The sequence below is a fragment of the Scomber japonicus genome, chromosome 11, assembly GCF_027409825.1.
Source record: "Scomber japonicus isolate fScoJap1 chromosome 11, fScoJap1.pri, whole genome shotgun sequence".
Classification (NCBI taxonomy): Eukaryota; Metazoa; Chordata; class Actinopteri; order Scombriformes; family Scombridae; genus Scomber; species Scomber japonicus.
In genome coordinates, this window is record NC_070588.1 from 13,654,992 (window position 1) to 13,672,300 (window position 17,309).

Consider the following 17,309-nt stretch of genomic DNA (forward strand, 5'->3'; position numbering starts at 1 on the left):
GGTGGCGGATGTGATTCATGTCTAAGGGGGTGTTTCCCTCCTAGTCAGTGCTGAAATGCTAATAACGTACGCTGTTTGGGCTGCAGGGAGTCCATTACGCTGACTGTATCACATCTTCGTCCATCGGGGAAGGCACACTGGGGAATGTAGACATAGAACATGGAAGGGAAGGAAGAGTGAGAGAGACTTGCATGCATTTTCTGGGAAAATCGTGTGCGTGTGTGAATGTTAATGTGTGTTTTGAAGCTCGGACACAGCAGACACGTGTCACCTCAGCTCCAGTGCCGTCAAGCTAAACTGACATAAACAGCCCCAGGCGGCCCTATCAGAGATGGACTTTACATAACGGCTGAGTCACTCACAATCTATTTTTATGGCTTTGAGGTGTGTGCGCGTGTGTGCGTGTTCCAGGACTTCTATCTTTCTGAGAACCAATTTAAGTTTTAGACCTTCACAGACTTTGGGTCATCCTGACAATGCTCCACTACTTTAAGGGGCTGTGTGAAGGCCAGGATTTAGTTTTGGGGTTAAGGATGGAATAGGGATTAGGTTAAGATATTTGAAGCAAGTAGTGCTTTTTCGCCTTTTATGAGAGATGATGTGCAACTAAAGTGTGCACCTGGACAGGAAGCAGGGACATTTCAATCATACAGTTAGCAACTTAAGCCTTTATGCCACCAGGAGAGCCCCAGAAAGTAGTACAGAAGGTAGAAAATGAGTTGTGGTAAGTAAATTATAAAAAAGTGTGCGTTTCAGAGAGAAAATCTGAGCACTTAACATGAAAAATATAAATCAGTTATTGAAGCAGAAAAAGGTGGTTGTCTATTAACTCTCACTTCTCATACTGAATTTATTTTGGTAATAATTAATGATAGCCTATATAGATATCATTTATTTCTATATTTCATATATTTATTTACTTTACATAAATTAATTGTAGAAACAAACATTTTTGATTGGGATCACTTAAACTTGGTTACTGAGTGGATATGGTGTAAAAAAAACAGACAAAGAAAGAAATGGGACAGAGCATGAGATGCATGAATGTAAATTCAATTCACTCCAATGACCACATAGCTTTGAGGTCAGGAGTGGGATGTATGAGAATGAATTAGATCACTGAAGGGTCTTTCAGAAAGGGATACACACAAAACTGAACCCAAAAATGAACAAACATGTTATTTTAATTCAAAACTGTTGCTGTGGGTTTTTCTGGTCTGCTAATGGTTAAGGTTCATACCACATAACCACAATGTCCATGTTTCAATTCCCACCCAGGGGATCTTTGTTGCATGTCACACCCTCTCTCTCTCTCTCTTTCTCTCTGTCTCTCTCTCTCTCTCTCTCTCTCTCTCTCCCTCTCTCCCTCTCTTTCTCTCTCTCTCACACACACACACTCACTCGTTAATTAATTTAAGGGAAAACTGCCACAAAAAAACTTCCAATAACATGTACTTTATTTGCATTTTGGATTTCACAAAGCACCCCATGATTAATTTATTAAGATGAATTTGTATGTACTGAACACCACTAACACAAAACCATTCATTAAAGCCACATTAAAGTCCCTTTATCAGTATTCTCTCCTGAAGAGTCCTTGAGCAAGACACTGACATTACCAGCTCAAGCAATGCTGTTCTGTAGTTGGCCTCAACCTTTGACATCTCAACAAGAAAAAAGCTTATACATATTCACATATTGTTCTTACCCTAATGTTTTTTTAAAAGTGATTTCACATTCTGAATACTTACTACATGGACAAAAGTATGTGGACACCAAAACATTACTCTTCAGGGAATTCATTCCACAAGGTTTTGAAACCTTGCAGCAGGATTTGCGCCCATTCAGCCACCACCGCATTAGTGAGGCCGGCCACTAATGACGACAATGGTTTCTCTGCACTTTTGGTCATAGTGTTTAAGTTACATTTTCTGACATCTGAACCTTTAATTTTAACCCTCTAACTAAATGTATATTTGTGGATGTTCGTGTGTTTTTAAACCAGAAAGAAAATGTTAATTAGGCTTGTGTGCAAAATAGGTATTGCAGGTGTTTGGCACTTGAAAGACACACATTGAAAATGTAAATATACAAAATAATCTGATCACATTGAATGCCAAACAATAGAATTGTTATTTCTTCTTCCATCAGTTGTTGAAGCAGCCTCTGCTTTGTGACCTTAAATGACATATTTCAATAATCCAAAAAGAAGTCCTGACCTTTACAACTGTATTCATGGTTTGTTGATGGGAAATATATCCAATCATTTCTATATTTATGAAGGCAGTGTTAATATTGGACTGTCAGCAGGGTGCTCTACCTCCTCAACCATAAGTTATTTGTGAGTATAAACAGCAGGATGGCAAGAGACACACACACACACACACACACACACACACACACACACACACACACACACACACATACACACACACACACACACACACACACACACACACACACGCACACACACACATGCACACACACACAAACACACACACACAAACACACACTTTATATATAGTATAGGCACGTTCTGAGGGCAGAATAGATTAAAAATCTCTTCTCTTCAGCCTCAAGCTTCAATAATTTATTTTTATTTCTTCATATTTTATGACTTCAATCTTGACTGAACTTGGATCTATCAAGGTGTGTTAATGTCCAAACAGTCTGAGAGCCAATTGTGCCTGCATCCCACTTTGCAATCACAACTTGTATAAGTCATCACACATCTGAGTTATGACCATTACAACAACCTGAAAAAACAGCAAATGTACTTCATACAGCAGTAAAAAGTTCAACAAATTAAGGAAAAATCTATTGAGAGTCATATTTGACGCAGTCTGCAATGTCTGTGTGTCGTCACTGTTTAATTAACTCACACACACACACACACACACCTTCATACACAAATTACATAAACCATTACTTCTGCGGTTGCACATTTATTTCACAGCAATATTAAACTTTATATGTATTCAATGAAGGAAAATGTTTGCAATAGATGAGTGAATTCCAGTCATGCTCACACACTTGCATACACGCACACACACACACACACACACACACACACACCTGTCTTCAATGCTGAGTCCCGCTGAGCCTTCCCTGCTCTACTTTCTTTTTTTTTTTTTGTTCATCTGTCGTTCTGGAGCATGTCAGTGTTTAACCCCCTCCCACACTGACACACACATACATACACACAGACACACGCACTGCCTTTCGTCTTTAACAAACTGCACAAATATACACAATCACTCAAACAAAGCATTTTTCTTTCTTTACACCTTAACCCGCACTCTTGCGCAGTCAAACATTCACACACACACACACACACATACACACACACACACGCAGGCACGCATGCACACACACACACAATCCAGGGCACAGGTTTAAACAGACAGACAGAGACAGTTGGAGCAGTTGTCATACACCTCTGTGCTCTTTATCTCTCTCTTTCTGTTATTATATCTTTTGCTGAGAATGATGGAGTGTGAACTGTCATTTATGGTCTGTGTGTGTGTAAGTCTTTGTGTTGAGGGCTGACACAGGCTGGTTGCATAAATTAGCTGACAGGAATCATTTTGTAGTTCGATCAAATAGGGCATCTGCCATCCCATCTGACTCCTTGTTTTTCTCTGCGGAAGAGGACACACAACAGTTTAGGAAGCTGCGGGATTTCTTCCTCATGTCCATATCCAGCATTAAGGCTTCTTATGGATTTTTAAATGCTAGAGTGTGGCACTCATTGCTCAAAAATAAGAAGGTTTAAACATTTTAAGCTTAAACTTGCACTTTCCTTTTGAAATGAGGTGCTCGGCTGTTAAAATCCTCCAGGGTGTTTATGAGTAAAAATAGTGATGTGGCGTTTCCTTAAAAGGTGGTTAAACTCCAGTCACCAGTTTCAGCAATCATCATTCAAGTTTACTTCAGAAGTGATTCAGTCATGCATTTCCCTTGTAAAAAAAGCCATCTTTGTGCTATGTCAAGATTTATGTCAAACATAAAAAGATGAGTAACCTACGTTCTGCAAGTAAAGAAAGATGAACTGGGATTTAGTAAGCACAGCCTTCACTACATTACTGCTTAAATATAGTAAAACACCTTAAAAAGCATTTGTGTCCTTGGTGTGTCCTTCACTCCACTCTGCAATGTGCACAATTTGTTAACTTTCCTGGTTTGGGGTTGCAGGGTGGGTGGTGGTAGTAATGGGGAGAAGGGGGGGTGGGCAAAATCAAATACAACAAAATGCTTTGGGCCCATGAGTGACACATGGAAATCATATCTCACATGTTTAATAGCTTTATGGGCCATGTGACAGCATGTAGGCATTAGGGGCCAACTGTCTGCAATATTGAGAAGCCACTCATTAAGGTTGTTCAATAGAAGCTTTGTTTGTGTGCGAGTGTGTGTGTGTGTGTGTGTTTGTGTGAGAGAAACATCCTCTTCAACTAAAATTGGACATAAGATGTTGAAGAAGCTCAAAAATGTCAAAGGGGAAATATAAATACGCTATGCGTAAAAGCATTAGTGGTGTATTCAATGATAAGGAGTAAAAAAAAAAAGCATGACACAAGACAGATTAGCAAGACGCACAGGAGCCAATGGAGATAATCCTGTTATCTCGTCGGATGTAAAATGCCAATGTGGAAGCATCCTCAGAGACCAAGATGAACTGAACATGAACTAATGCTGCAGATATACGGCAGGAGGAGGAGGATGAGGAGGAGGGTGAGGATAAAACAATATTGGCAACCTGAGGTAAACATTGTTGTTCCTGACCAAGAGACTCGCGTGCCGCTTACCGCAATGTCACCCGCGGTCATCTTCTATTCCGTTAATTGAGAGCCCACACACGCGCGCTCCGCACCGTCTTCCGTTTGACACCAGTTCGATATCCTCCTGATGACATTGTATCACCTTTGACAATTACTGTCAGTAATAAAAACGTGGTCTGTAATACACAATCTCATTATTGATAGGTGATCGGTGTTGCTTTTTAAGTTTAACAGATGCAGGTATAGGCTCTATTTGGGGGCTCTGCTCTTTTTAGGGTTTTGGGATACTGGGGTGCCGGTGAAGACGCACGCCGGTCATCGCCTTCTAACCAGAGCGCATTTACATTACACACATTACGCACGACAGGAATGCACGCGTGCACACACATCAACAAATAACAAAGAAACACGCACACACAAAAGGAATTGAAGCAGACTTACGGAATGACCCTGGGCTCTGTGGGGTTCTCAGTGCGCCCCATTGTGATATTCCAGTTATTCTCGTTTTTAATGGAATCCTCAAATGCCGTGGTCGCAGTCCACGTCTCTGCAAATGTACCAAAGGATCACATAGAGGATCAAAAGTATGGCGAAGATGAAGAGCGCAACTAGGATGGCCTTGGTCACCGGAGAGATGAGCGACTGCATGTCAGGAGCAGAGCCGGGCAGAGCGGCGTGGAGCTCCGCGTCCGTCCGTCCTCAGTCTGCTATCTCTCTCGCTCTCCTCCTCTCCTCTCCTCCGCTCTGGTGGCAACTGTTGAGGACTGAGCCCGGGGCTTTGACGTGCACGAACTCACACATTTAGAGCCTGACGCACATGCACACGCACTCTCCGACGCGAATATATGCCGTAGATCCAGGCGCGCAAAGCGTGGGGGGCTTCCCTTGCTAGAAGCAGCGCAGGGGTGGGCTGTCTGTCCCCAGATCCACTCTCTCTGGCTGCCCGTCGCACATCGGTAGAGAGACCGGGGAGGCGAGAGTGATAACAGTCGTGATTCGTTCAAAGAGGGTTGATAAAGCTGAGATTCAGCAGGTGGAGGTTCAGATTAAATCCAGAAGAGAGACGTTTCTAGACACAGAGTGGAGAAGTCCTAAATTGCGCGCCGAGCTGCTGCACTTGGGTCGGCATACAGGTTGATTAGTATTCCTCACGGCAGTGCGTGTGTGTGTGTGTGTGTGTGTGTGTGTGTGTGTGTGTGTGTGTGATGGCTCGGCATGGCAGGCTATCATCTTATCACGACCCTCAACATCCCTTTTGGTAGTGAAGTTGTCAATCAAAGGATTAATACAGAAGGTTAAACGTGCTTCCACTTGATGCATCCTTTAATTTATATTATATAGGCTAAAGTTGATAGGTTGCCTCAACGTAGCCTTTCACATATAATCCTATAGCCCACAATCCCAAATTAAAGGATAATGGAAAACTTGTCAAGTCATAGTTATATTAAATTCTATCGTATTATATTCTGTTCAGTAACCTACTTAGTTTTTTCCGTTTATGTGCAACAACTGGACCACAGTGTGATCGTGGTCCATCACTTTGCTTTAAATTAAAATGTCTTACTGACCTCATAACGCCAGGTGCAGTCAAACGAGGAATGCTGCATTGTTTTTTTCCACGTATGGGCAAGAAGTCATGCCATGTTAATAATGCAAACACCTCAACAGCTGATTGAAATGACTGCATGAAACTTGAGTTGTCAATCATTGCCCAATAGAGTATCATCATAAGCCTATTTGCCAAATCAAAACTCTTTGTATAATAATGTGACCCGTGTGCCTTAAAATTGTTTGAACTACCTACTTAGAAGAACTACTGCTGTTTGCTCTGTTGTTTGTACATTTTTATATTGCATATTGCACTTTAATGATCTTATAGATAATTCATGTTTTACTTATGTCTTAAATTGTTTTTAATTGTCTTAAATGCTTTTATGTCTCATGGAATGCTATCTAGCCTAAACATCGCTATCTCATTGTCTGACCCTCAATATAATGACAATAAGCTACTCCTACTACTACTACTGCACAGGCCTATTTGCCACTGGGGCAAGACTGGGCTATTAATACACTTAAATGTAAACATGAGTTAATATAAATAATCACAAATAACAAAAGTAGATGGATAGTCATTATTAGAGCAGTTACTGAAGTAGGTCATCAAAGTGAAGCTTTAAGGACGATTATCAGCAGATGAAGAGCGCGCTGTTCGCCACACTGACACACGCTGGCCACTAGATGGCGACAAACACACATCTTCAAGCCTTCATGAGAAACGTGATGGTGTATTTGATTATTCCGCTCACCATCATCACACTGTAGTCTTGCATAACAATCATGACAGCTGAACGGATTTGAGACGTTTAAGCAGGTAAGAAGCAGCAATGAAACAGTTCTTTATTTCTGTACGTATCGCGTAGACGTGCTTGTCTCAGGAGCGAGCTACTTAACGATCATTAGCTTTACTAGCCAGCTGTAACATTGTGGCCTATTGGGCAGAGTGGCTAACGCGAACTAGCACCTTCTGGACAAGTTTGCTGAAATACGCTGAGGAAAGTTGTGTGACGTGCCACGTAAAGAGTTTAATATGAGCTGTGACAGATGTGGTGTCAAATGAATATCACAGCAACACACATAAACCAATGTTTGCTGCAACTTGCTAGCAGCTAGCAAGCTAGCTCGAAACAGGCCAAAGACAGCGTCAAGTAGATGGTACTTCCTGTGGCTGCCTTCAGTGTAAAGCACTCTTATGCACGTTTTTATTGATGGGTTAATGCACAAATTGTAGTTATAATGACTCTGGTCGGGCTTGTACTGTGATTATAAGAAAATATACACCCCTTTAACAGGTTCTAGTGGACTCAAAAGTCCTCCTTTAATGTAGCATGGTTGTGTTATTGTTACTGCTTTGGAGTCTGATTTTGTATAGAGAGATGATACTGGTATCTGGTATAATGATAGTATTCATGTTACTTTGGACTACCTGAATCATATCAAACGTTTGACTATACTGTAAGTATGAGTTGATGTGTTGATCCCAGACAGACAACACAGAGCAGAGGTGTCAAAGTCAAAATATATGGTCCATGAGCCACCATGGGGTCCGATCTGGCCCAATGGATAACCTTGAAAAGTGTGAAAATTGTAGAAAAGTAGTTCTAGTTCTTCAAGAAAATGAACTGCTTTTCTCACTTATTTTCTCTCCACATTCACAGTTAAGGCTTCTGATCTGCCCGGTGACGTCAAACTTGAGATAACTGACTGGCAATACGTTTCAGATTTGAAGGACACATTTTCCTCAGTGGGCTTGGACACATTTTATTAGTGTCTCTTACCAGGGTTTCCCTCGATGGTTTATCATAGTAAAGTTATAATATCTATTACATACATATTATATATTATTTATAGGGTATTACACAATGGTTTTACTGGTCTGGCCCACTTGAGATCAAATTGGGCTGTATGTGAACTAAAATTAGTTATAATAGATGGATAGATATATAGATAGGTACTTTATTCATCCCCATAGGAGAATTTAATGTATCCAATAGCTCATACATAAACACAAATACATAAATAAGAACAAATATTATACAAAAAGCCTAAAAGTAAAAAATAATATATACAACAAAAATATACAAGAAATTTATATTAAGAGGAAAGACTATTCAGACTATTATATACCACTTGAGATCAAATTGGGCTGTATGTGACCCCTTAACTAAAATGAGTTTGACATTCCTGACGTGTGGAGTATGTTGCAGGTGTGGTGGCGCTTTTATTTTGAAGGCGGACTGTCTCTCGTCCTGCGTTTGAAGCTAAATGTGACGTTCCAGCGATGCTAACTGAGCTAGCTGGTTAGCAAAAGGGACAGAACCCACTTTAACCTAAGTGACAGTGAGTGTGTTTACATATGGGGCTTAGTGGTTGTTGGTGTGAGTGTTTGAACCGTGACCGATACTTCACCTGTCTTGTTCGCCTCTTTGGGTTAGTGTATAATGCCTTTCAATGTTATTCACGGTACACAAATGCTACGTTAGCTCCTGTTTTAAAATCAAGTGATGGCTAGTTAGCGCTTAAACGCCAAGTAAAGACAACGCTAGTATAATTTTGCAGTAAACTAAATGTAACTGGATTTATTTTTTAAAAACTAGTCTTACTATTTTTAGTACTGGAAACATCCGGTTGTCAACTCAGTCTGATTGACATTTATCCGCCTTTAAAAATTCACATTAATATACAGAAATTATGTCAGTAGCTATGTCTGCCTGTATTAACACGAGTAAAAAAGTACATTACACAACGTGACTGCAGACGTTGTGGAAATCCACGATCATGCTTGTAATTTTGGGCTCACACAAGCAACACATTATTGGTATGAGTTGTTCACTGTCAGTTAGTTCACAGTGCTTTCTGTAGCTCTCTGCAGTGTTGAACATTTTGTGAGATAAGGACTACAGAAACAACAGCTGACCCAGTTACAAACGCTGACACTTGAGGCATTGTTTGCTGAAAAAGGATACATGAGCGACTGAGCCTGATCATAAGGCATGACAGTGTCTGAGAGGTGGTATGTCACATATATATACTCCATAAGCTAGTCTTACTGTACATGTGCAACAGATGAAGAGGTGACACCCCCTATTAGGATAAGCGTAGACAGAGCCCACCTTAAAGACCACTTCAATAGGGTAAAGAGTCAAGCCCACCAGACTCAAGCTAGAGTTATTGATATCTTGGAGAGGTTTAGTACCAACATAGCATCTTCTCTTTAAGGATTTGTGATGCCAAAAAATGAAAAAAGACACCTTTGCACATTAAGAGTAGCCACCAAATGTTTAAAAAGAAGGTCAAATTGTGGCTTATGGGAAACTTTAAAGTGTAAACTTACTATATCAGGTAAATATTTGTCTTCTGAAATCCTGTATTGTTGCAATTTTCACATCAAGACCACACTGAAAATAAATATTGGACTTTATTGTGTTATCCCTGACAGTTATGTAGTTTTAGGCAAGGCAAGGCAGGGCAGCTTTATTTATATAGCGCATTTCATACACAATGGCAACTGAATGTGCTTTACATAAAACAAACTTTATGTGATTTTTTTTAATGTGATTTAATGTCTTGCTGGTGTAAAAAAAAAAAAAAAAAACAACCCAAAAACCATCATCTGTATTTGATATTTATTCTGCCAACACTGTCTGTTCATCTCTCTATTTTCTTCTGTTTTTGTAGACTCACCAACTACTCTATGTAAGATGAACACTGATGACAAGTTGGAGGGTATGCTGCTAAAGTGCAGCAGTGGAGGAATAGATGGAGGAGGGAGAGTTGGGCTGGGCAGCGGAGGGGGACTAGTGGTGATGACCCTGGGGGAGCGATCACTGGCAAACCACCCTCTGCTGGCTGAGGATGACGAGGACGAGGACGAAGATGAGGACTTGACTGGGAGCTCGCTGGTTACTCATGACCTGGTTCCTCCTGAGCAGCTGATGATGCAGGAGGAGATGACAAAGAACGGTGGCGAAGAGGAGGGAGGAGGCGAGGTGGGAGTCCATTTCCCCCTAAAACTCACCCATAAGTTGCCCTGCTTGCTTCATATGCCAGTGAGTTCATGCTGGTTGAGAATGCTCCACATTTTCATAAAATGATTTGTGTGGACACTGTACCTTCAGTCCACATAATCATACTGAGTTTCCTTTCATTCATTTCCATGTGATGTTGGTTTAACACTAAAAACAATCCCACGTATTGACACATAAATATCAGTTTGTAAAACACTGCCAAATAAATTATGAGTAATAGAGTTTGAATAATGTTAAAAAAGCAGTCTGAAATGGTATACTATATTTAACATTTAAGTTAAGGATAGCAATATTAAGTAAATGACACAAATATAAGAAGTAAAAATGTCACCCTAAATAACACAATTTAAGTCCAAGTGAGACTTTTTACTGCAGTTTTCAGACCTCATCAGCATGTCAGGTGGTCAGACACACGGCAGAATAGAAAAAAAATGTAAACCCAAAAAGTAAATGTTGCCACAAACCTCCCCTCTCTCTCAAAATGTAAACATGTAACCTCTTGGAGATCTATGCCTTAATTGATAGCGCTGTAGAGCTGCTGGAGAGCACTGTCAACCTCTCATGGGCTGCAACACAATGAGCAGGCTGTGTGTCTCCTCACTCTAACAGGATCTCCCCTTCTTCAAACACTGTGTACACATATTATACTGTACCTCCTCATGCTCAGTTAGTGTTGCTGCTGCTAATAATGTCCAAAGCTCTGAGATAGAAGCTCAGAGATTTCCTCCACAAAATGTTAATTTGTGCTCCATGTTTCAGGGATATTTGCTGGTTAAGTCCTGTTAATGGTCAGTGTCCCTGTTAGATTACAAGTTTCTGAGTTTGATATCCGCTTGTGCTCCTCATCACATTGCACTTATGAACAAATTTGCATTATATTTTTACTATGTGAAATCATGTAATGTGACTCCAGCACCCTATAATGTTACAAGATAGTCAGAACTTCAACCCCTAGTTTATGAAGCAATTAAAATATTAAAATTATGGTTTGTTCTGGCACACGTTAGCACAGTGCAAACCTCTTCACGTATCAATCAATACAGCGCTCTTAAACACAATTGAGCCTCTTTTAGAAACACTTCTAAAAAAACAATAAAATCTAATCAAAAAAACAGAATATTACTCCGGACTGACAGTTTTTGCCAAAATATAACGTTAAAGGACTCCAAAATGCACCCAGCCGAGCCGAGAGAGAGAGAGACAGAGATAGTGTTACTTCCCAATTATGCTTATTTAACTAGAACCTCATAAAACAATGACTCACCTAAAGGCTGCAGTGGTGACTGTCCACTGCTAACAAAGTAAAGTAACTCCAGCCTACTGATTCTTGTTGATTAGCATGTTAGCATTTTAGCGTGAGCACAGCCTGGTGACTGTCAGTCCAGCAGCTGAAACGCTCTGACGGGACCGAAGTAGCCGGGATGCAGAGGCATTGTCGTGCTATCCTGGGTAGCCTGGCCAAGGTGCAGGGTTTACAATGAACTCCGTCATTTTTAGTTTGAAAAGGTCCCATGCCCCCCCCCCCCCCCCCCGTTGGTAAGACGTCTCATTTCTGCCACATAGTGAAATTCATTGCATTGGTGAATTACATTTTCTGGAGAGAAATGAACACTAAGCACGATATAGCGAGGGATCATAGCACTGACACTTGTCACAGTGAGAAAAGTATCAGTCAAAATGTTTGTGCTTTTTAATTTTCTTCATTACAAGATAAAGATACAGCAGATGTGAATCTCAAAGGCTATTTTTTACTCTGAGCATGAACATGACTAAGAATAACCTGAACCAGTCCACAGGATCAGGAATGAGAGATGTTTAAAACGTCTGGCAGGGGAACTGCAAATGCTCCCAGGCCAGCTGGCAGATGTAATATCTCAGCATATCCCAGGTCTGTACTGAGGTTTCCCTGCAGTCTATTATGCCTGGAGCAGGGGTCACCCTCACAGGATGCATGAACCAAATCTACTGGCTTCTTATATTGTGGAGGCTGCTCTTTGGTGAGGTTCCCTCAGATTGGTTGTTTGTCCTCTGTTTGCCCTTTTGCAATGATGTCCTTGACCCAGATGAACTGCTGGATGGGTGGGTGGACTGTAAAGCAGGTCATGTGCTTTGTCAAATGTCTGTGTGGTCATACTTTTACAGCTGAGCATAAAGCAGGAACTGAAGCTGTCCGAGCCAGCAGTCCAGATGAAGAAGGATAAAAAAGCAGTGAAGGACCTGATTGTGTGTCCCAAGAAGAAAAAAAGGAAGCAGCGTTCACCAGCAAAGGTGCAAGTCTGAAAAGTTCTTACAGAAATTAAGTTGTAATACTTATTTTATTGAAGTACATTTTGTTGTGACTGAAAATGCAGGGAATTAAGAGTGAAACAAATACCAGTATATTTATGTGTTCCCTTTTGTTTTTGTAGATTCTCAACATCAATGATGATGGATCACTTGAGATACAAAACCCCAAGTGTCATGTGTGTGTTCACTGTAATGCAGCCTTCAGAACCAACTACCATCTACAGAGGCATGTCTTCATTCACACTGGTATGAATTACCCAGTCATGTTTTATAATGTCATAATTATTTGCTTTATTTTAAAAATTGTTGATGGATGATCTTTTAAATCATGAAAATATAAAATTAAGTTGCCTCAAGTATCATATGCAATGTCGAAATTGTTATTCATATACTAAGGTTTCTATATATTGTTCATACTGCAGGTGAGAAGCCATTTCAGTGCAGCCAGTGTGACATGCGCTTCATTCAGAAATATCTTCTCCAGAGACATGAGAAAATCCATACTGGTGAGTGAAGGATAAATGGTATAATCAGAACTAGCAAGGATTTTATTTGACATGTTAGTCTCAAGTGAATCACCTCTTCTTTTTTTTTCTTTCTTTGCTTAGGTGAGAAGCCTTTTCGCTGTGATGAGTGTGGTATGAGGTTCATCCAGAAGTATCACATGGAGAGACACAAGAGGACACACAGTGGAGAGAAGCCCTACCAATGTGACTATTGTCACCAGGTAAGCTGCTTTAGTTTGCATGACTATCTGGATATCAGGGACCAACAAGAATATTCGTTATGCTTGTAAATCAGGTACTAAATTCACCATATAGTCAGTAATGGTGCTCATATTAGCTTTATAAAATTTAAAAGAGAAAGTATACAGTAAATGTATTTGCTATAGTAAAGCCAGTATTTGAGTCAGTGGCTATAAAAAAATAAAGAACCAGCAATGAAAAAAGACTGAAGTCATAGGTTGTTGAATGTAAAATAAAGTTATAGGCTGTTTTGTGAGATCATGTTAAATCAGAATTGTCTGTATTGTCTTGACTTCTGCTGCATTTTGTCTGTTTATTGCTGAAATAGAATCAATTAATGTTATCCTTCATCCACAGTACTTCTCCAGAACAGACCGGGTTTTAAAGCACAGGCGAATGTGTCACGAAAACAGAGACAGGAAGACCAACAAAGCTGTTGGTAAAGTTGGACCTTTGCGTGAAGCAGATTCTTTAGGCATCCCCTTCCTCGCCAAAGAGTGTTCACTGCCCAAGAAGAAACGCCAAAAGTGTGCAGACAAGTTGCAGAGTTCTTCCACTGCTGCCCAAACAGCTGGACACGCTGCCCCTGCCCCAGAAACAGAAGAGAAAGAGGAGCAGAGACAGAATAAAATTGAAGGTCTACCTCTCTATGCTGTGTCCTCCAAAGTCAAACACGAGTACGTGATTGCAGACTACTCTGTGGAACTTCCTGAAGAAACGGCAAGCCAACACCAAGAAGTAGAGGGGTCATCAGAAGAGACGACTCCTCCTAAACTTGTCCTGAAGAAGGTCCCCAAGAGAAGTCTAAAACAACCCAGTGAACCAACTCCGCCATGCCTGTCCACTCTGTCTTCCTTCGAGGATAACAGCAAGGATGCACAGTATACCTTTGAAATAGTGGACAAGCAAGGCCTTTTAGACGTAGAAAGCAACACTGAACTTGAGTCAGTCGAAACTCTTCAAGGAGGACCAACAAAGCCAGCAGCCAGCAGCACAAACTACGACGACGCCATGCAGTTTCTCAAGAAAAAACGTTATCTTCAAGCTGCAATGGCCAATAACAGTCGGGATTATGGCCTGAACACGAGCAGCGTCTCCTCTCAGGCGCCTGTTACACAAACTGTGGTGTCAACCGTCATTGACGAAACTGTACCTGCCACCATCCTGGAGCCCCAGCCCATCAACACAGAGATTAAGGCAACTCACGATAGGAATGTGTTGCCAGATGAGGTTCTTCAGACTCTGTTGGACCACTATTCCAACAAAGCCAACGGGCAATCAGACATTTCCTTTAGTGTGGCTGATACAGAGGTTACTTCAAGCATATCCATTAACTCCTCTGATGTTTCAGACAGCAGCCCTGTGGAGAGTCTCGGAGCCTCTACTGCCCAGACTCAACCACCTACCGAAAAGGTCAGCCTCTTGCAAGAGTACTCCAAATTTCTCCAGCAAGCACTGGAGAGGACCAGCCAGAACGACAGCTACCTGACGAGCCAGAGCCTCAGCTTGGTCTCCGAAAACCCCACCTTAGCCGGACAGCCTCTGTTCTCCACTGAGAAACAGTTTCCTTCCCCCAGTAGGTTCAAATCAGGGATGAGCTCTCCATTAAGATCCACTTTAGAGAAACCTCATTTTGGATTACTTGTTGGAGACTCCCAGCACTCATTTTCATTTTCAGGTGATGAGACCACACCTCCCTCCGCAGTATCCCCAGCGGAGGAAGACTTCCTGGAACAGGTTTCAACCTCCAAAAAGATAGACTCGTCACAAGGGATACTGCAGACTTTTCAAATAAGCTCCTTTGATCCAAACTTCAAATCTCATTTCCAGACGTCAAGATCTGGACCCTCCTCACAGTTTACTGTTGCCAACGGACAAGTAAGTCTACGAGGTCACAGCACAGACTTCTCAGAGTTCCCCTCAGTTAGAGTCACTGAGACCAGGTCCCAGTTGAACTCGTCGCCTGATGTTTCAACAAGCGAAACCTTTGGTTGAAGGGAGAGAAGAATTCATTTCTGTTAATAATTTCAGCAGCACTTTATCTCATGTCACCTGTTTTGCCAAAATGAGTCCCATTGCAAATATGTGCTCTTTCTTAAAGCATTTTGATATAAAACATATTCATGTTTTTCTTTATGTCATTGTTCAGTTCAAACCTCCTAGAATGTAAATATTGAAAATTGGAAGAAAAAAAAAAATTTATATTGGCTTTTCCCCTTAAACAAAAAAAAAAAAAGGAATTAGTGCATGGGTATATTTCTTGCTCCAGAATGTCTTGAATTGAGAGATTAAGCGACCAAAGTATAATACAAAAGATATAGTGAAATATTCTCTCACACCACTGCCATGGAGTTTCTTTTATGTTGTTGTCAATCAGTTTGCCTTGCACAAAAATTATAAAGTCAATCTTGCTGCTTAATGCAATATTTCCACTTGACATCTAAGATGTAAGCCCTATTTATGAATGCCCTTTTTCTGTCAGCTACCTCCCCTTGCTGTTCATCTGGTAAAACAAATTCAAAGTTAGAAATCACTCCTAAAATAGTTTTATTGTAGAGATATAACTCCTCTCTAATTGCCTATTGAAATTACATCATGATTAGAGCACCATGACTTTATATTGAAGCCACTTTACTCTCACCTGAAATAGGTGTTTCCACATGATAAGTGTAATGAATGAAAAGATTTAACTGATTGTATTGATCTGATATTGATCTGAGTCCAGTGTGTTTTCCATTGATCAATTGGGTCTGAATTGATAAGAAAAAAAAGTATAGTTCTCATTCATACATGTTTGATATGGCCAATTTGATTGATTTTACAAATGTGACATGCTGGGCTGTGTTAAATTAAAAAGCACCAACAACACCCCCCCCCCCCCCCCCCCATCACTCACGTGTGGAGATATCAGCTGCACACATGTAATGGTTGCAGGATAATTGTTATTTTTAATAGTATAAGTGGTTTGTAGTGAAATTACTTAAAAGGATTGTGCTTAAGGTTTGCACAATTTGCACATTTTTCACTACAAAGGAATGTAGTACTTACTATCACAGTGGAGGAAGACCTGTACTCACGAGTTACAGAATCATTTCTGTTAAATAAGATGTCTAAGTTTGACCCAGAGACGATGCTCTTTGCTTTAGTCACTTATGATGTAGCTCTTGTTGCTACCTTATTGTTATTATTATTAATTATTATTATGATTATGATTATTATTCTCGGAAGATGTAGAGGTATAAATATACAGTAATGTGGAAATGAGGTGCTTGTTTTTCCATTTTTATTAGTTTTGCATCTGTGCCTTTTTTTCTTTTTTTTTTATTCCAGCCTTTTCTATACTTATTCCTGTTTTAAAATATGTTTTCATTTTCACTTAGTCGATGCTCTAAGGCTACCAACTCCACTCGCACAATAATGACAAACATATAAGCTATCCATCTGTTCAGCCTGTCATCTTACATTGAGATCTGGGAGCTTCATTTAATCTTGCCCATCATATATTTGCTGTTTTTCAATTTTTTGCAAGAAATTGCACCAAGATGATACAAGCTATTGTAATAAAATAGCATTTTCAAAGACTGTGTATATGAGCACAGAATCATGTTATAGATATATGCAGGTTTGATAACTGGTTATCAACTCTTTGCTACAGTAGAAATCATTATTAAGCCACATCTGTCCACGTCTTGTTTGAACAAAGCGGTTGGAAGTACAAATAGTTGAGTGAGGTTTCTTCTGTACTTCATTAGACATTAGATTGTTTTCCTGTGTACGTGCGATGTGTTAGGTGCTATCGTGTAAAACACTCTCTTAATGTGCGGCATCATGTTTAGGTTTGAAAATTTAATGTTAAGCTCCCTCTTGTTACAACTCTTTTGACAATCAGGGACAGACGGCACCCACGTTGA

The 17,309-nt window shown here is 40.4% G+C and overlaps 2 protein-coding genes across 4 annotated transcripts in view; both read left to right on the forward strand.

Moving 5' to 3' along the window:
- Positions 1-17,309, forward strand: part of slc12a8 (solute carrier family 12 member 8) — a 102,740-nt gene that overhangs the window by 62,295 nt on the left and 23,136 nt on the right. The gene's annotated exons all lie outside the window — the stretch shown is intronic.
- znf148 (zinc finger protein 148) lies at positions 7,058-16,125 on the forward strand. 3 transcript variants are annotated; one of them, XM_053327982.1, is made up of 7 exons: positions 7,058-7,152; positions 10,017-10,387; positions 12,509-12,634; positions 12,775-12,898; positions 13,075-13,158; positions 13,261-13,379; positions 13,756-16,125. In XM_053327982.1, the coding sequence occupies exons 2-7, from the start codon at positions 10,040-10,042 to the stop codon at positions 15,391-15,393; spliced, it is 2,439 nt and encodes an 812-aa protein (XP_053183957.1). In that variant the 5' UTR covers positions 7,058-7,152; positions 10,017-10,039; the 3' UTR covers positions 15,394-16,125. The 3 variants fall into 3 exon arrangements, with proteins under 3 accessions (XP_053183957.1, XP_053183958.1, XP_053183959.1); XM_053327983.1 differs by lacking the exon at positions 7,058-7,152 and adding an exon at positions 8,593-8,768; XM_053327984.1 differs by lacking the exon at positions 7,058-7,152 and having other exon boundaries at positions 9,852-10,327.

What these genes read in the sequence shown, in the direction of transcription:
- znf148 (XM_053327982.1), top strand. Translation starts at nt 10,040, where the DNA reads ATGAACACTGATGACAAGTTGGAGGGTATGCTGCTAAAGTGCAGCAGT. An exon ending in CCTGCTTGCTTCATATGCCA is followed by an intron (nt 10,388 to 12,508) that starts GTGAGTTCATGC and finishes ATACTTTTACAG; the next exon opens with CTGAGCATAAAGCAGGAACT. An exon ending in AGCAGCGTTCACCAGCAAAG is followed by an intron (nt 12,635 to 12,774) that starts GTGCAAGTCTGA and finishes TTGTTTTTGTAG; the next exon opens with ATTCTCAACATCAATGATGA.